General features: G+C 38.0%; 1 protein-coding gene across 6 annotated transcripts in view; it reads right to left on the reverse strand.

The window, feature by feature from the left end:
• Nucleotides 1–20,786, reverse strand: part of Unc13b (unc-13 homolog B) — a 222,291-nt gene that overhangs the window by 94,884 nt on the left and 106,621 nt on the right. For 3 of the 6 annotated variants that reach the window (XM_035439915.1, XM_027403257.2, XM_027403256.2), the window contains exons 8-9: nt 19,019–19,054; nt 13,428–13,662 (exon numbers count right to left, since the gene is read on the reverse strand). In XM_035439915.1, coding sequence (XP_035295806.1) covers nt 13,428–13,662; nt 19,019–19,054 — 271 coding nt within the window. Of the gene's footprint in view, nt 1–1,250; nt 9,261–13,427; nt 13,663–19,018; nt 19,055–20,786 lie in introns of all 6 variants that reach the window. The other 3 variants (XM_027403259.2, XM_027403258.2, XM_035439913.1) reach the window with 2 other exon arrangements.

Genomic DNA, 20,786 nt, shown 5'->3' on the forward strand with positions numbered 1-20,786 from the left:
GTTCCCTGCATTGAGAGCTAGCAGTTATAGCTGAGAGTAACTGTGATTGTGGCAAGAAAGGCAGACTGTCAAGACCATTATCAAGATACCTCCTGGAATGCTATAGCTCATCTTCCAAGGGATTCAGTCTTAATGAGACATAGGGACTAGGAGATGAGTGAGACAAAGCCAGCACATTTGGACATTTCAATCCCAAGTCAAGAGTTCTTGTTTTCTTACTTGTGGGTATCCTGCTAGAAAGCTTTTATGCAAAGAGAATTGGTTTTGTTTTTCCCAGAGTCAAGTCTTTAACTTGAGGTCTTGTATTTACTTCTGGTCAGATTAAAAGAAAGCAAAGAGATTTTTCCTATGGGTATTCTCAATTACCTGCTATTTTCAGGCTGATTTCCCATTCGTCAGTAACAGAACATGTATCAGGTTAGGGTTCTAAGTAAATCAATGTGCTCTCTCTGTCTCTTTCTCTCTTTGCCAGTCTAAGTAGATCTATTATTTTGGATATGTCTGGGCCAGAGGTCAAAGTAGCATTCCTAAACTATACTTGAAGTGCTTGTGCTCAGAGGCAATAGCAGCAACCTTTACAGATGGATCTTGTTCAGTGCTCCAGATGAAAGACCAGCATCACAAGAACAAAGGATAACCCATGGCAACCCAGGGTTATCCTTTGTTATAGCTGTTCAGTCCAGAGCACTGTGATAGTCTATATCAGAAACCCTAGAAGTTTTACAAATCCATCTGGAATAGGACATGGAATACATATAATCCTAAATCATCCTTTGCACTTTGTATTTTATTTTATACCCTCACAGCCACTGAGGAAACATTAGAAGACTTAGAAAACCACAACTACTCCCCAACTACTATAAGTGTCTGAGAACCAAGAAAGATCCTATCTGATTATATACTTATAATTAATAATAAATTAATAATACCACTTAAATACTCGCTGCCTCTTCCTGTCCTCCCTTCTCCATCCCACTTGATAAAAGGCAAAATAAACCAGACTATGCAAATATTCTTTCCTTTATACTAGCTACTCCTTGATCACTAAATGAATTTGGCACTAGAAAATGAGAGAAGGAAAATGCCACGCATTAGTTTTTGCCACTTAACCCCTAAGCAACATGAAGCTCGGGTACTAGGAAAGACACAGGATGTACAAAAAGTAAGCTATGATAGTCTACCACTAGTCATCTGCATCATAAATGGTCAATTCCTTAAAACCATTTATGATGCCTGGGTTGAGAACAGGCCTTTTGTTGGTCACTGGTTCCTTGACATCCTCCAGAATGACTAGCTGCCCCACATTCAAAACAGAGCCAGTGCTAGCAGACATGTCTTCTTGCTTTTCTGGCTGAAGTAACCCAGAGATAGTGCAGTGCTCTTCCTTGTATTTCTCTGAACAACAGGCAGATCCAGACAGATCACTGTTTGCACCCCGATGTTCTTCAGATGCTGCAATCTCCAACTGCCTTTCCACTTCACCAGATCTTGAAAGCCCATGACCATCATCACTTGACTTGGCCTCCAACTGTTCAGTGGTCCTAGAGGGCTGAGTATATATGCTAGCTAGCTCAGGACTAGCACTAGGTATTTGAGAAGACTCCAAAACTTTGTTTGCCTTGCTGACAATAAGGTCCTGATCCCTGCTAACAACCAAAACTGAAGAAAATTCTGTTGGCATTTGCTCAGAGTCTCCTTTATTTTCTTTTGACCAAGGAAACGAAAGATCCAGTTTCTTTCTGAAAACTAATTTTGGATCATTTCCCAGGATTCCCCCTTTCCCCTCACTAGTGCCTTCAAACAGACTGGATAGCTTCTTAAAACCTGACATTAAGCCAGTCTCTGCTGCCATGTTACCAGATGAGCAAGGGGGGTTAAAAATAGAACTCAGTGTCTTCCCATGGTCAGAAGGAGTGGATGGGAAGGGAAACTTTGGCCAACTGGCCATGTATGGGACCTCAAAATGAGGTCTTGCCTGCTCTGTTTCCTGGGAGGCTTCAGGTGGATCTTTTTGGGTATGAAGTACATCAGAATGTTCTTTAGCGCAAAGCTCAGGTTCCTCTTGCAAAGGACAAGAAAGATACCCTTCTGTTTCCAGTGTAGTAGTCCCACCAACTCCTGCCTCATCAAACAGTGAAGTACTGGGTTCTAGAGAAGTGCTTGCAAGGCCCAAGAACTCTTGGTTTGTGACAGCCATCTGGATCTCAGGCTCTGGCTCTGTATCCAGAAGTGGTTGGCTTGAAGGGGGAATCTCTTCAGCAATACAAGCAGGATCTGACTGTAGCTGTGTTGGAGGGAAAATATGCTCTGCTTCCAAAGATGCCTCTGTGTCTGTGCCCTGCAACATCCCCATGTCTCCTTCATCACTCCAAGATAATATTCCTTGACCCATATCATCCTCTGAGACAGAAGATGGAGCAAGTGCTTCAAAACCTGGGGGTTCCGAAATATTTTCAGGAATATTATTTTTCTCCATTTCAGGTGTTGGTTTAGGGTTTTCTGTCAAGGTATCTGATTCTGTCTTTGCACCAACCACAGTAATGCTACAGCCACTGGGAGCAGATTCTGAATTGAGTACTGCAGAGACAGCTTGTCTATGCAAGCTTTCTGGAGGTACTGATCCTATAGTATCTCTGGAACAACCACTTTGAAGGCAGGAAGTAAGTACAGATGGCTCTTGTTTATGTGTCTCTGGTTTGGAACTTCTGAAAATTCCAAAAAACTCACTTTTGAGGGGCTGAGATGATGCATCAGACGAAAAAGAAAAAAAGGAATTTTTCTTTGAAGATTTAGGAGTAGAAAAAAGTTCAGAAAAAGTCTTAGGCTGTTCAATTAAGCACCCAGAAAAAGATTTTACTTTGGTCACAAACCCTGAGAGCATTTCTGCTTTGGAGCCTAATACTGATCTGTCTTCTAATTTATCTGCATCTGGGTTCCAGAGGAGCCCTGCATGCCCTGGCTCTGGAGAAGCAGAAGGTGAATCTAGGGTCTGTGTTGAGAGACTATCAGAGGCATTTTCCAATGGCAAGTTCAATGGGTCAGTGGTAAATCTTTCATTTTGGTGTTCAGTACAAACATCTAAATCATTGAGCTTTTCAATCAAACCATTATCATGAGGAAAAGGCTTAGCCTCTGAGTCCTTGGGGAAGGTTTCCTGATGGAAAGCCTCTTCTTCAGGAGGAGCTACCCCCAGGGCTTGTTCCTGAAATTCTGGTAAAAGAGGAACGATGTTGTCTGTCAACTGATAGGTTTGAAAATCAGTAACAGTTGCTACTTCTGCTCCTTCCTTACTGGAACTCACTTTTCCCTTTGTTTTCTCTACGAGCTCATCTGAAGGGGAGGTTGTAAGCTTAGTGGTGCTATTAACGGATAAACAAGGAGCCCTTTGCTCTTCTTTATGACTGTTAGAACCTTCCTTCATTGTATATCTAGCATCTACAGAAACAATTGGCTTCTTACAGGGCTGGGTAGTCACTGGAGCAACAGTAGAAAGGCTTTGCTTATCCTCAGAGGCCTGCTGTTTCTCATCCAAAAAAGACAAGTTAAACAAACTGAAAGCAGAGCTGTTTCTAGAGGTACCCTTCTTGATGCTTAAGTTAGTGGTGGAGAAAAAGGAAGGAAGTGTGAATAGCCCTTCTGCTTGAGATTTGGCCCTTGGGAGGGCTGCTGGGGCTTTGTTCTCAGATTTTTCAGAACCAGTTAAGAAAGAAAATATATTCTTTCTGGTTGGAAGCTCCTGTTGGGATGGGGATGTAGCAGCTGAAAATTTGCATTCTTTGTTAGGAAAATGAACCTGTTCGTTTGTATTTCTTCTGCTCAGAGCATCAAAAGACTTTTCATTATTGCTCGGATCTTCTATTCCTACAGATATGGCACCAGTTGCTTTTGAATAGCCTCTGGGAGACTCTTTGGGACTAACTGTTGAGACAGGTGGACTTGCTGATTGCTGCACCTGATGGTCTCTGAAAGGTACCTCTTTTTCATTCAAATCATTACTCTGCATCTCCCTGGTTGATGACTCACTTAGTCCACTGTCATCAATGGTGGTCTGTTTGTTTAGACTTCTAATTCTAACCTTTTTTGAGGAAACTGATACTGGAGGAAAATTTCCAGTATCCTGACGTACTAGATGCACAGGGTTAGGACTTGACCGGCTTTCATGCTCATCAGTCACTAAAGAGACAGATCTATTTTCAGTTGTCTGTATGGGAGACACACTGGTTTTCAAAAAATCCCCAACAGTACCAAAAAAATTTGAAATGCCAGAAGACTCTTTCTTTTCCTGAGATGAAATGTTTCCACCTTTATCACCATTCTTTCCCAAGTTTGATGATTCTTCCTTATTTACTTGAATTCTAAAAAGGTTCAAAATTCCAGATGCCTGTTTTTCATTTGTCACTGTACTTGCTGAAGATTCTTCCTCCCAACGAAATAGTTTCAATGCACTCTTAAGCAAAGTTCTCTCAGACTCTTTGGAAGACTGGTCCTGCAGAAGTTCACAATTCTTATGCTCATCCCTACTAAGCTGTGGTACAAGAGGATCTGAAATAGACTTTTCTGTAATAATTTTAACATCATCTACATCTGTTTTAGCTTTAAGGGTTGTTTGGCTTACTTGAAAACCAGATTTTAATAAACTTTCTTTTTCTGTATGCCCATTTTTATGTAAAGGGAATTCTTGCCTTATGTTATCAGAGGACTCTGACTGCTGAATACTGGATACCGTCAGCCTCTCCAAATCCTCAGGATGACTTTCTTCCTCCTTTGTGGAGCTTCTCGGTAATTGCTTACTCGATATTAATGACTGAAGACCATCACATACGGGTTCAGCTAACTCTGACTGCTGATCGATTTTCTGCATGACCAAATCTTCTACAGATTCCCTCTTGTCAAAATTCAAAGTACTTCTAATTAATGCACCGAAAATAGAAAATACAGGTGTCAATTTGTTCACTGATGATGTTTCTTCTTTTTGTGAACTTTCAGTCTTACTTTCAGGATGAATTAAAGAGGAAGTTTCTTCAGAAGATGGCTGAAGCAAATGGAAGCTGGAATGGTGAGCTGATGGCATTTTAGCTAAAGGCCAGTTCATCTCTCTCTCTATTATTTGGCCTCTATTTAAGACATGATTGCTCATAGTTCCAGGTTTGTTTCTGAGATCCAATATACATTCAAAGTCTTCCAAGCCATAGGGTCTCCCTATGAAAGATCTAAAATCTCTTTTAAATTTTTGAGAATTATAGCCTGAAAAATCTAATGGTTTATCCCTTTGGTCAAAACTTGATTCAAGTACTTGAGAAAAGGTTTCTAGATTTACATATAATGACCTCTCACTTTTTGGCCAGGTTAAAGATAAATCAAGAGGATCTTCAAAAGGTTCTTCTTCAACATGCCATACTAAATCATCTTCCTTGTCAAGAACTTCAAGACTATGAGCAGAAATAAGGCTGTCATCTAACATAATACTTGGAATATCATCTGTTTGTAAATCATAATTCAAATATTTGTGGTAATAATAATCAGGTATAAATAAATATACATACTGCCCAGTAGAATCAGTTAGGAGGGAGTATATATACTGACCATCATGAAACATATAATGTCCATAATTCCCATCCTCAGAGGGACACCAAACTCCATTTTCAAGAAATGATAACCACTCCTGGTACTCATAACCAAAACTTGAAAAGATAAAATTTTCATCCATTCTTAATGATTCTTGCTCCAGTACAGAATACATAATTTTCTCATAATCTGAAGAATAACTTAAATCAATGGGCAATTCTTCTAATGAATTCTTGGTCTCATTAACTGGAAGATAACCAGAGTTTCCATATAATGAGCTAGCTGCCCACATATCACCTCTTAATAAGTAACCTTCATTAAATGCTAACTGGTCGGATGATTCATATGGTAAGTCACATGAAATGACACTGTTTGAATTTGTGCCCCACTCAAAGATATTTGCATTTTGATCTTTTTGGCACAAATTTATTACTGGATTTTCTGAGTCAGGCCACAAGAAAGCATCTGTTGATTGAAATGTATTTTGATTCAATAGATGATAAACTGGTTGAAGTCTTCTGGAGTTTTTAGAGAAATCCTTTATATCAAGATCCCATTCAAAACAGTCCTCATCAAAACCCTGATAATGGTTTGACTTACTTAAAATGTCGGAATTTAGTACCGGAGAACTTAACTTGTTTGACCTTTCAGGAAGTTTTGCTTCAAGAATATTGTTTGGTGTTGGCCTGTTAGCCAAAGACTTCTCTAAGAGACTCTGTTCAGTACAATGGAATATGTTCTCATAAGAAGGGCAATGTTTTTCACTCTCTTGGTTTTTCAATGTAGGAGGGCAAAGATGATTATCAACCCAATCATTAGATGATGGGATGGTTTCTTTAGATAACAATAAAGAACTTTTTATGAAGCTACAAGTTTCATTGTTTTCCACCTGGCTCCTCTGGTTCTCAGAAGTCACACATGAATCAATAGGGACTTCATCTGTGGATAAATGCTTACTTCCATCCAAAATTTTTGTGTCATCTAAAGACATGAGCTTTGCTTCATTTGGATTATAATCATTTGCACTGCTGTTTGATATCAAATTAAATATTCCAGAGAGTAATGAGCTCGAGGTACTAATCTTGTGATGGGAACAGCCATTTTTCAGATTGAATTCCTGTTGACTACGCATGTTTTCTAGAGAAGTAAACCTGTTTAAAAGGCCAGAAAGGAACCCTCTTTGGGTTTCTTTTTTAGAAAGTTTATCTTCAGCTTTGTCTTCATTAGTGTCATTAACCAATGTGGACTTTGAAATGGCAGAAATAAGCTCCAGTGAAGAGTCTGGCATCAAGGGGAATGTCACTTCTTGTGTAAGATTCTCAAGTTCTTCTGAGAGCTTTTTAGGTACAACTTCAGGGTCAGCTCTTCCACAGTGCTCTACTGCAACACGGCTGCTTGGGTTCAAGTCCTCTAAACTCCCAAATTTCCCAAAATCACTATTAATACTAGAGGGTGAATAAGATCTCATTGTATTATGCTTTCCATCTTCAGAACAATGTATCTGGTCACTCTTATTAAATTCCTCTATGCTGTTAAATTTCTCTGGGTCATTATGAATATTTGAAAATGAACTAGATTTTAATAAATTAAGTTCAACATCTTCAGGACAATTTATTTGCTCACTGTTATTGAATTCCTCAGTATTACCCAATTTCTCTAGATCATTATGAATATCTGGAAATGGACTAGATTTTACTGAACTAAGGCTAGTGTCCATGTGGCTATTTTGTAGGATCTCTTTATCAGTGACTGCCATTGAGCTGTGAAAACTCTGGTTATTAGCAGTGTTATGACTGTCAGTGAGAGAAAATTTAAACAAAGGAAAAACGCTTCCTTTCTCTTTTACATCCTGATGCTTCTCAGAATGGCTAAGGACACTGAAAAATGGAATACGTAGTTTTCCACTAAATGAAAAGGAATGTCCATCTTTCTTACCACCCTTTTTCTGTCCATCTTCTTCAGCCTTAAGAATTTTTACAGATTCAGACAAAGTTTCCTTTTGACAGGTCTCAGGAGAAGTAAACAGAAACTGACTAAATGATTTTCTGAGTGGCTCAAGGAAATCATCATCACTGGTAACTTTGTCTTCCTCTAATAGCTTTGCAGAAGGCTCTTGATTTGCAGGGGTACTTTCAGCTACACCAAGATGTCCCCTAGTATCTTTGGCACTTAGTTTTGGTTGGTCTTGTAACAGAGAAAGATCTACACAAGGTTTTCCTTCCAATAGGTTCTCAATATCACCTTCCTTACTTGTACTACTAGCTATATTTGAAGGTTCATCAGCCACTTGGAATGACAGCAAATCTTCCCTTACTTGGATTTGGAGATCTGTAGTTTCTCTTTTACTTCTATTTACAGCATCAAGACTACTACTCTGGTTGTCAAGAATGTCCTCCCTTTGATTTGACCCTGAATCACACCCAACAAAGCTTTCTCTCCTCGGTGCTTTGCTATGGTCTTCATTTTTTGTTTCTTCTTTCTCAGAAAATATCTTTAATGGATTCAGCATGCTGAAAACAGACTTCATAACTGAACTCTGACTCTGTGGAGCTGAGTCCTTTCTCATAGTTTCTGTGCTGTCCCAAAAGCTTACACCTTTAGTCTCATCACCCAGGTGCTCATCCTCAGAGATTTTGCCATGTCTGTCAGCATCCTTATCATCAGCTATTTGAAAGGATAATAAAGACTGTGTGGAAAGATCCTTCTCTAATACTGAGTTGGCACTGGGGCTAGTTCCCAAATTAACTGTCTCTGTTTGATTAGGAGTTTCTGTTTTCTCTGGAACTAAATGAACCAGTTTTTCCACAGAGGTTGTAAGATGCTTTGTGCCTGAACCTACCTTTTCTGTTAGTGAACTGAATAGAGAACCAACAGCACATTTTACTCCATTCAGCTCAGGAAAAGATATGGCCTTGGCCATGGCATTCTGGGTAACAGTTATAGGTGATGTTTGATCTTCAGGTGTTTTCTGTTCTGCATTATCAATAACAGTGTTGTGTTTGTGTGTTTTTTTAGTTTTTGAAATGGAACCAAATCTATTAATCTCTTCTTCCTTCTCTGCTAAATATTCTGACACTGTTTCTACCAAACACTGAAGCTCACCCATCGTGTCAATAAAGTTCTCTTTGGGTCCCTCGATAGAGGAAGGGGCTATATCTTCCATGGAGCATCTGAACAAATCTCCAACTGCATTTACATCACAGTCTATCCTTTGTAATGGCAATGCTGAATTTGCCACATAATATTCTTCAGAAAAGTTTCCCATATGATGAACATTGGATGGATGCCATGTTGGTGACATGGTTTCCTGCTCATCAGAAATGGGGGAATCTAGAAGTTCTTCAGAAGTACTGCTGGTAGAATCTTCAAGAATATCTAATGGAGTAAAATCAGTGACAGAGTGGTTAGATCCAAATGAGTTTCCACAGTTCCTTAAGTAATTGGGCAGATCACAATCATGACTTTCCAAGTTCATGTTCCAGGTGCTGCTTTTCACAAATCCATTTTTGTAAGGGTACAAAACTGGATAGTTTAGTTCCTTCTTTTCAGTGTGACAATGGCCAAAATTCTCAGTATCACGAGCTGCACATTTGGAATCAATCTTGGTATTACAATGACATTTTTCATTATCTTCAGAATGGCTGTAAAAAAATTTTTTTCTCCTCCTATCTATTGTGTTATATTTCTGAGGATATCTGGAAAATGCAGATGCTTCACACTTACAGTCAAAATTAAGGGCAGCAGAGGATTCTGTGTGCTTGCTCTTACGAGATATCTTTCTCAAACTGTACTCTTGCTGTTTTTGTTGGCTGGGGTACCCATCAGTTTTTGAAAAGGTTCTCTTTTCTTTTACCCCTACTTCCTCCAAATTTATACCACTGTTTTCTAGAAAGTCTTGCGATGTTTTCCCATTCATCTCCTCATATTTATTTTCTTGCTCTTCATAATTAACATTAGAAAAAGCTGAAATAATCCTAATTTTGTCATTCTTAGCCTGCCAGTCTTGTCTGATGTAAGAAGGTAAAATTGGCAGGATAAGAGAAATGCAAAAGGAGAGACAGAGAAAAGGAAGAAATAAGTAATAAGACTGAATACCTGTTTGATGAATTTACAATACTAAAACTGCAAATACAATTTTAAAAAAAACTGAAAAAACACAAAAAGGAAATCCATGTGTCAACCAATCTTCTGTCAGTACAGAGCTTTCCTACATCAGAAAAACAACAGCTTTAAAAACAATTTTTAAGCTTCACTTGTTACCATTCATCTCTGCTATTTTTTCAGTTTCTTTTATTTTCTGAGAAACAAACCAAATTTATATGTTTTGTCAATATCCACACTGAATATACAATGCCCAAGTTTAGAACTGTTAAGTACACCCAAAAAAAGTATTAAAAGATTTCAAGAAACCTAAATTTGTTTGAGTCTAAAAGAAATCTAAATGTTAACTTGCTGAATGTTATATCTGAGGTTGTATATAGATTATAGCCAAATCTATATCTTTTAAAAAGAAAAAAATATACATTCCAAAAATAACTTTCAGCTATCAGAAATGTAACACCAAACGAGCAAATTATTTAAAGCATTGTAATTTTCTGTTTGTGAAATCCAAAGGCATTGAGGACATAAAGGACTATTCTTCTTCTTGCTGTTTACTGCAAACTCTTCCAAACTTTCAAAGGTAAATATCATTTCAAAACATTAGTTTAAAAAAAATGTCTATAATAGCCAGGCATGGGGGCACATGCCTAATATCTCAGTGCTCTGAGGCTAGCCTAATTTACAAAACAAGTTCTAGGCCAGGCCAGTCAAGGCTACACAGTGAGACTTGGTATCAATGTTTACTTAAAAATCCCTTTAGCTTTTCCTATGTTGGAAATAATAGGATATCTAGAAACAATTTGTAACTTAAAATATACCATTAATGCTCTTCTAAGTGTTCTTTATTATAGCAACAACCAGTGATATGAGCAAGACAATGTAATAACTAGGTAAATTAATTTGTCCAAATGCAAAAATACGCAGTTACTTAGGTTGGTGCTGGCCTGTACATCTAATGCTTACACGCACAGGGAAGGGCAAAAGTAAAACAAAATTTGATAGTGTTTACCTTAAAATAGTACAAACTAATATGAAAGAATGAAACATGTAAGCATTCAGCACAGTGGCAGCTACTCAAGAGGCTGAAGCAGGAGGATCACTTGAACTTAAGATTTCTAGGCTTGCCTAGGCAATATACCAAGAACCTGAAGCCTAAAATAAGTAAATGAATAAAATAAAATAAAATGCAACACTGTGTAAGTTGCCAAATCTTCTCTAAATAAACACTCACTCATGTTCATGCAAGCAACTTTAATTAAATGCATTGGGCCACAAAAAAATAAATGAAAAGTACAAAGTGTGTTGGGATGCAGCTCAGCAGCAGAGTATTTGACCTAGCATGCACAAGTACAAATTTCAATCCTTGTGCTTCCAGAGCCAAACAAACAAAATAAATATAAGCATTTACTCAATAAACCATAAGGAGCAGTTGCCAACTTCTGTGCAATTCTTACTATATTTCATTTTGGATTCAGAATATGAAGATTGAAAATTCCATGTTATGGTTGGTATACAAGCAGACTTCATTGAAAATATTTTCAACACTGACAGTAAACAGGGACATGATATTGTCTAGCAGGCCGAAGACCATTTAAAGCTCCAGAAAAAAATTCACCAATGTACAATTTGGTGAAATGGGGGCGAGGTGAGATCATCCCTGTGATCTGGTAAATTTTAAAAGTCAAAATTATCAGCTAATTTACAATAATTTCTTAAAATAACTAATCTTTCACCAATAAATGATTCAAGCAAAAATTGATAGATGTTTAGAATCACTGGTAAAAGTTGTGAGGGATGTAATCCCAGATATTAATTCATTATAAATGAGCAAGAGTATCATTATACTGGAAGCAACACAGCATATACTTGATTTCTTTACCAAGATATCAAACAAAGTGTCCCTAATAATAAAACAAAGTATGTACTGCTTGGTAAACTATGAAGAACATATCACCCTATCTAGTATTTCTGCCAAAAATTTTAAACTGATTCTAAATACAAAGAAGCAGTCAAATAAGACCACATTAAATTACATTCTCAAAACTGACAGCTTCAATTCCTCATTAAAAAAAAAAAATTATCTTACACAGCTAGAGGAAAAACAGCAAAGAAATTTTGCTAAATTAAAGGAGACTAAAGAAATAGAAAAACCAAATGTAATGCTTTATGATTCTTGACTAGATTAATCATACATCAAAAAGAAAAAAATAGGAGCTGGAAAGATGGCTTAGTGGTTAAGAGCACTGGCTGCTCTTGGATCTGGGATTAATTCCCAGCACCTACATGACAAATCACCATTGTCTGTAACTCCAGTTCCAGGGGATCCAACACCTCCACACAGATATACATGCAGGCAAAACACCAAAATGCATAAAATAAAAATTAGTAAATCATTTTTTAAAAAGGAAAAATACTATTATTTATTTATTTATTTTGGTTTTTCAAGACAGGGTTTCTTTGGTAGCTTTGGAGCCTATCCTGGCACTCGCTCTGTAGACCAGGCTGGCCTCAAACTCACAGAGATCCACCTGCCTCTGCCTCCCGAGTGCTGAGATTAAAGGCGTGCACCACCAACGCCTAGCAGAAAAATACGATTTTTAAGAAAGAAAAATACAAGTTTCATCATGAGACCCTGACTCTAAATAAAATACAATAAAATTTTTGAAAAAGGAAAAGGAAAAATGCACACAAAGAACCCTGGGAGAACTGGAAAAATTTGTGTATTAGATAATGCCACTGTATTATAAAATTTCTTAGTATTATCTTAGCACTAAGGTTATGTAGGATAAAAATCACTTTTCAGAAGCTATATGCTGAAGTACTTTCTAGTGATGTAATATAATGTCTGCAACTTATTGTAAGATGTCAGGAAAAAGAGCACATATAGATGAATATATTAGTGATAATGAAATCAAATAAATGTGGCTGCATGTTAATATAACTAATAAGCCTAAGCAACAAGTATATGAGTACTTGTTGTATTATTTCCCCAAATTTTAAGTTGAAATAATTTTTTAAAACACTGGGGAATGGAGAGAAGCACAAATACATTTATACTCAGAATATGTGACAATAGTCTACAGAAGGGTACATAGATGTAGGAGACAGGAAGGAGACAGGCTGGAGGAAGATCAGGGTGTGGTTGGGAGATTCTTTACTGGATGCCATGTTGTACCCTAATTAATTTGAACATAAATATTATGCACTTAATAAAATGAATTAAAATAAAGTTCCAGCAAAAATACCAAATCTGCTATAATAAGATTAAATTGGTCTTCTTATGAAGCTTCTATGGAAATATTCAAACAGGAAAGACTACTCAAAAACTTTTATTAATCATTTTCTTTGTTTTAATCTTAGTAAGTGGTTTGTTAAAATTACCGATCCAGAAAGGAGATGGGATAGGAGGAACAGTTTTTTGTTTGTTTGTTTGTTTGTTTTCTTTTTGGTTTTTCGAGACTGGCTTGGCCTTAGCTGTCCTGGAACATGCTCTGTTAACCAGGCTGGCCTCAAACTCACAGATCTACCTGCCTGTTTTCAACCAGCCACCCCAGGTAGGCATGTCCTCACTGATAGGATCACAAAGACAAGCATTTCTACTGGAAATGTCTAAATTTAAGTGTGTGGGGAAAAGACCAAGAACCTACATAAAAATGCTTCTAGTTTGTCCTGTCATACTGCTACATTGCCACTATCACCTCCATCAAAGTACCAGGATCCTGCCTGTCAACTGCCATCATGGGACCTGGATCAATACCGACCTGAGGGCCCGGCGCTCTGGATAATCAAAGTCATAACTCTGCATAGAATCATTGCAAGAGTCCCGGGAACTGCCTTGAAGAAACAGCTGCTGTGGCAATCGCACTGACACAGGGAACTGGTGCACGGAAGCGTTGGGCTGGGTAGTTGTATGGTAAGGAGGTGGGATGCTGTTGCTGGTCTCACTTCGATAGTCACTGTCTCGGTCATCAACAGCACTATCAGGGTCTTCAAAGGCTGTAAAAGAAAAAAAAAAAAAAAAAACAGACCAACCACCCCAGTTTTATGCAATTCTTCAGAACGTTTCCTGTTTCTAACTTGGGTAGCCATACATTGGAAGCTTAATAAGAGTAAAAATTGAGCTGCACAGAAGTCCAGCAACATCAAAAACACATATAAAATAGTCTCTCTCCTTATCAAATAAGAAATGGCAGTTTCATTTTATTGTTGATTCTTAGAGGATCACCTAAATTGCATTTCCCAATACAAAATTCTCTGGAATTCTGCTTCTAGTTTTCTAGTTATCATAATCTAATTAAGCTCTGCTTTGAAATGTCTCACATAGATTCTGGGTCTCTGTAATTACCAAAAGGGAGACAGCGAGGGGGAAATGTCTTTTCCATGTCTTAGAAGAGAATAAATTTTAATTTAAGGTTGGTCAGGAGTTAAAATGCATGGGCTGAGACAAATAACAACTGGTCCTAAAAATCAGGACAGGCAAGGCCAGGGCTTTCAGGTCTAGCCAAAGGCTTTAGATGCAATTTAAGAACAGCAGAACTGTCTTGCTGTAATACCAAGTTTTCCTAACAATTCTTATCAAGAGTCTACATCCTGTGCTCAGAATTCCCATCCTGAGCATAGGCTGAAAGAAGAAATCTATCCACACTCTCACAGACAAGGAAGGCATCCACATTTACTTAGTAATAGTGATCAAAATTAGTTTTGCTTTTCAAACCAGCAACTGACAGCTAGTTTTTCTTAATGATAACTAAAACAACAACCATCACAAATAAAAACCGTGTTTGGGAAGGAATGACCCTAACAGTAGGTAAACTACATTACAGAGAAGCCGTATCCAATGTTATACCCATGTGTTTATGATTAACAAGGTCTCACATGTTCTATTTTTGCCAAGTTCCTATTTGGCTCACCATGAAGAAAAGAAACACTCACAATTCCCAAATGGAAATACCTTCTAGCATATAATGGGCATCTCATATTAGTAATTTTGAAAGATAATCTTGGTAGCAGTGTAGGCTGCAGAAATCTCCCAGAAACTATATGATCAAGCTTTTACTAGTGCAGGAAATCTGGGCTTGCAGCCATACAGCAAAAATGGCAAAGACCTAATGAAGTCAAATACACAAACAAAAACCCAGACAGAACTGATGAAACACACAGCTGTATCTCCAGAAGTTACAAGGTAGTGGTAGGAGGATTAGGAATTCAAAGTCATCCTCAGCTACATAGCAAGTTCAATACCAGCCTGGGCTAAGTGAGCTCTGTCTCAAAACATTAACGGAATAGAAGTATTGGCCAGATTAAATTAATTTTGGGTTTGGGCCAGGATATAAAATGAAATGCAATATTTAAAAAATGGTTTTAATTAAAAAGAGAAAGAACTTGAAAAGCAAACAGTGATAAGGAAAGAATTCTGGGCTTCAATGTTAGTCTACAGATAATAATTTCACAAAAACAAACGGGAGCAAGAAAGAAATACATTTGAGAACTGAAATCCAAATCACATTTGTGGGGATAGTTGGGGCACAGAGATAAGATGATCTTATGAGTCTCTTCTATCTGAATTTAGGATGAAGAGTGAGGCTGGTGTTAGAGACACCAAGGAGCTCTTAGGAAAAAAGTGCATTAAGTTTATGTTAACATATGAACACTTAAAAAATTAATAAAGGAGAATAGTGCAGCCTGGTGTGGTGGTGCATGCCTTTAATCCAGCCCTCCAGAGGCAGAGGTAAGTGGGTCTCAGTCAGAGACTAGCCCAGCTTGGTCTACGAAGTGAGTTCCAGGACAGCCAGAGCTACAAAGAGAAACTCTATCTCAAAAAAACAAAACACACACACACACACACACACACACACACACACACACACACACACACACACACTCAGAGAGAGAGAGAGAGAGAGACTAGACTTTAAATGGTCAGTAACCATTATTACTAACATTCAACAGTTAAAACAAGTCCTTTGAAACTCTGTGTGGTGACATACACCTTTAATCCCAGCACTTGGGAGGGAGAGGCAGGCAGATCTCTTGTGAGTTCAAAGCCAGGCTGGTCTACAGAGTAAATTCGAGGACAGGCAGGACTACAGGATCTTATCTTGGAAAAGAAAAAAAAAAAAAAGAAAAAAAAAAGGAAAAAAAATACACACACAACAAAACAAAAGTGGTAAAGGTTGGAAACTGGGAGGGGCAAAACATTTGACTTAGAAGCATTCTGAAGACATTAGGAAAAGAGACTTGGAGGCACTGGGTTCAGCCCTTCCTGTGCCTTTTATTCTGAAGACTAGAAAGAAAGGATCAAGAAACAAAACCAATATGCCACTCAGAGGTATTTCTTTCTGAACTCACAGGAAGAAGTCAGTACTGGACTACTCATGCATAAAGATGAGGGGGCAGAGGCCACAGTCTCCTGAACCCTGACAAGAAAGGTAGAGATAGTTGAATTTTCAGAGTCCACAAGAGACAATCCTATTGACTGAGGCAGAAAGAGCAGAGTAGCCAGAGTTAAGAGCTCATGTGTCAAAGCTAGATACTGCTTGCAGAACCTTTCTTTTCTTTTGGTCACATCCAACCAAGTACTCCTAAATTCTCTGTTTTTTGTTTATTGCTTTTTCTTTTTAATTTTCCTAGGCCATGGGGAGAGAACGTTCCACATCTTTTCCTAACAACCAACATCATTTAATTTATTTATGTATTTATTTTGGTTTTTTTGAGACAGGGTCTCTCTATGTAGTCAGTACTGACTGTTCTAAAACATAAAATGTAGACCAGGCTGGCCTTGAACTCACAGAGATCCTCCTGCCTCTGCCTTCTGAGAGCTGGAATTAAAGAGTGCACCACCACTCCTGGCCTGGCTAACAACATTTGTATGCTAAGGAAATAAAAGGGAAATAAATACTAAGAAGCTTAGGCCCCATGGGAAAAAGAAGGTTGGAAAGAGAGTATGGTAAGCAGAAGGATCAGGAGGAAGAGAACACAAAGTGAGGTGAGATAAGGAGAAATAGGGAAAGGACAGCCTTTTCTTTCCTATACCACTCTCAATCTTCTGGCACAACCAAAGCTAACTAGAAACTAAAAGGGGGAAGTAAGGAAAAGGTAAGCCCTTCAGCTTGAATAAGAAGTTGTGTTTGAATGTCAGCCATAGCCTCTGAAAACTACCCCTCCGTACCATGTGACCTGGAGGAGAAAAGGGCTTCACAGAATTAAGAAAGCTGCTGAGTTCAAGTTTGGCTACTCAGCCAAAAGGACTTGTGAGCTAGTTTAAGGGCAAAACTTAGAAAGCTACATGCCCAAGTTTGAGGCCTGATTTAAATAGAGTTCCAAGCCACCTAGGACTACTTAGATAGGCCTGTTTCAAAACAGAATAAAGGAAAGTAAATACTTTTTTTTTAATTTAATGAAAAATCCCATGGTAAAGTTTATTTGAAAGATGGAAAATTAGAAGGCTGGGAATAGTTGCTCATTCAAATACTGGATGCCTACACATGGAAGTCTAAACCAGAAAGAAGACTAAAAATATATATTAACTTAATGGGAGAATGAAAATATGGGTCAAATACTGAAATTTTATTCAAGGAAGTTACTACATGAGAACGCCATAAGCCAGGCACTATATGGCTCAGAAGGAAAGGAAGTTCACTTCCTGAAATGGAAGGAAGGAAAGTTTTATGGAGACGTAGGTAGGCACACACCTTTAATCCCAGCACTCGGGAGGCAGAGGCAGGCAGATCTCTGTGAGTTCGAGGCCAGCTTGGTCTATGAAGTGAGTTCCAGTTCCAAAGCTACACAGAGAAACCCTGTCTCAAAAAGAAAAAAAAATTGGAGGAAGAAGGTAATACCTGCTAGAGTCCAGATAAAAATGATGGCATCATGAAAAGACACATTTGTGATATATATATATATAATATATATATATATTATATATATATATATATATATTATATATCTGATATGTACATTAGAGGTATATGTGTTTGTGTGTGTATACATACATATATGTACTGAGAAAAATTGATAATTGACTTGGCAAGCACATGAAAGGCAATTATAGAAAATAAATGTAGCCCAGGTAAGGTCATTTAACCTGCAGCAAACCTCCAACCACACAGAAAACACTCGAGAAAACTGAGTTAAATACTGAATGCTACAGCTCTGCAGTATGTAGTACTTTTGGATTTGGTCACTGTCTTTAACTCCTGAAACACTAGAATTTTATTGGTCAGAGAAGGAACAAAAGAGAAATGACACATATTCTTCATGGCTTACTTTTTTCCACTTGAGAATCTTAACATTTCTGGTCTTTCTCGGGCTGTTTTGAGTAGTTCTCTAGCAGCAGAAATACTCAGGACTCAAGCCACAGAAGTATTCAGACATTCCAATGACAATGATTATTTAAGTCTGACCATGTATCTGCTGGACACCTAATCACTGAGACTGGTTCTTGCCCTGCCCATGGACAAAATCAGTCTAGAATTGAGCCATTTATTTTGCTGAAAGGAACTGGCTGCCTGCTCTCCAAGCTCAAGAAGGTAGATTTACAAAGGTAAGATTTGGCCTCTGTGGGCTGCTAGGAAAAGTCAAGCCATAGCCTCTGTCTCTCATTTCCTAAAATGACGCAAGGCTAGACTAATAAACCAGAAACATCAGTCTATTCTGTAGATCTGTAGATCTTCCCAGATTTATCGTTACACAGCCATACTAAAATAACCCTGTCTCTAGTTCAGCTCAGAATGAACCTTCTTCTGGTCATAGCACTCCTATGTCAAGAGACCAAAAGTACCAACACCAAAGGCTGGTGGGACCATTTGTGTCTAGGGAATAAAGTTCAGTAGTCCTATTAAGGTTATAACTGCAACTTTGGTATTTAAATTTCATTCAAAATCAATCTGTTACCTTCTCCTTTCTCTCCCTCTACCTACCCCACCCTCTGCTGCCATTTAAGTAGAGAAGAAAAAGAGAACTGAATTACATATACTAGTATGCATGAATACCCAGCTTCAACTTCATTGCTGAGAGGGAAAACATTAAAGGGGAAAAAAATCAAGAAAACTAGGTTGGCAAATGGCTCAGCACATAAAGGCACCTGATGACTTGAGTTCAATCCTCGAGATCCACATGGTAGAAGAAGAGAACTAATTCCTACAAGTTGTCCTTTGACCTCTACACTCCCACTGTCCCACTGTGACATGTACATTTGTGTGCCACACCCATGTAAACAAAGACACAGGTACACACACACACACACCAACACACACACACACACACACACACACACACACACACACACACAGAGACACACATACACAAAAGAAAATGATCTAGAAAATGATAAGGAATTGAAATGCTTACGTACTCTGATGCTCTCCCCAGCCCAAATAGGTCCAGTGACCTAAGGAAACCACAAAGAAGAAGCAAAAGAAGTATGACAGATATAATTTTAGTAGTAATTAAAAGATAATTCCTCCCCCCACCAATTCTAATATGCCTTACTGTACTCCTGTCTACTATATTTGTAGGGCAAGGGCTTTACATTACAGATTATCTACCTTGTAAAAAGCATGAAGCAAACATACACAATATTCTTGCTCTTTGCAGTTTACTACAGAACAAAACTGCTGATTTGGTACTGTGCAAACTTCCTTCCAGGTCCCTTAGGATACCATCATTTAGGAGCTCATATATCATTGTTAATCAAAATAAAACCTTGATGTCCTGTCTCAAAGAAGCACTTCTTTGTCCCTGTGTTCTCTAAGCTTGGGCCTGACACGGTATATTCATAAGAAGCTCAGCTATCATACCATGTACAAAAGAGTGATCATCCAGCTGAGATCCAATCTTGCTACTCTCTACAGAGGACATTTAAAAGTGGGGAAGGGCAATATCTATCTCTTAAAAACTTATACTCTTATTTTTTAATATGTAATAGAAATACCCTAGCATATTGGATCCTCAGAGGAAGCCACTTTTTCTGAATTACATATAACATTTTAATTAAGATACACACTTGAAGGATAGAAGAAAAATAAAAGTATTTTCTATCTACTTTTCAAAGTAAAAAGTCAAAATCTAGTTAAATTTAAATTCTTTCATATACCCAAACTGAATTTGGAACAAAAAATTGGATAAAGATCAGCAGTTATTCCTAGGGAAATGGAAATAATTTAGCTTCCTGATTAGGAACATAAGCTTTAAAGTCAAAACTCAATTTTCCTACTCTATTACCTATTGAGATATGATCTTGAAAACATCATTGCAGATACTTCCTCATCTGTAATGGGAGAATAACAGCATGAGTCCCTCTGTGTCACTATAACAATTAGGTGAGAAAATACAGATCAAGTGCTTAGTCCCTGGAGAGTGGTCAGCAGCTATCATTTGTTGGCTTGTCAGGTTACCAGGTTTTTGCCTTTCTTATAGGTTCCCAATAAACAGGTGTCAGAAAGAAAACAACTCCTTGACCGGTGCTCTTTAACAGTCCAAAGGCCCAGAAGACCCTCAGAATTTTGAGAGTGTGGCTGTCTTGAAATTTTACAGTTAAGACCCAAAGTTCTGGGGGCATCAGCTGATGGCAAGCCCAGCTGGTTGCATTCACGTGATGATTTATTCTTGGCAAATATGACTACTAAGTTGAAGGCTGTTTAGTTGATCACTGATAACCCCTTTCTTCCTGGGCACTCACCTTCTTCCTACTGTATAGGTCTCCTCTTATTATTCCCCAGATATGGTACTTTGGTTTCATGTGTCATTTAAATTATTTTGTGATTGGGTTAGTTGTCTAGTCATGGGTAGGGGATAAAAAGAAAATTCTCCCAGGCTATAGAACTGTTGCCACAGCAACTTATAGAGGGTAATTACTTTGTGGTTTTTGTTTTTGTTTTTGTTTTTTAAGAAAACGGGGGGAAAATATATCACATAGAATTTTAGTATACATTGCTCCACGCTCAAGTGACAAGGCTGTTTCTATAACTTTGAGCCCAAAGGCAAATCTCCCTGCAGACATTGCTTCTTCCTTGAGCCCTCCACAACACAGCATAACTTCTTCTACTTAATTAAATATGTATCCATTACATAAAGAAATTGAATGCATAATCTGATCCCATATACTGGCACCATCCTAAACC

Source organism: Cricetulus griseus, chromosome 2, assembly GCF_003668045.3.
Source record: "Cricetulus griseus strain 17A/GY chromosome 2, alternate assembly CriGri-PICRH-1.0, whole genome shotgun sequence".
Taxonomy (NCBI): Eukaryota; Metazoa; Chordata; class Mammalia; order Rodentia; family Cricetidae; genus Cricetulus; species Cricetulus griseus.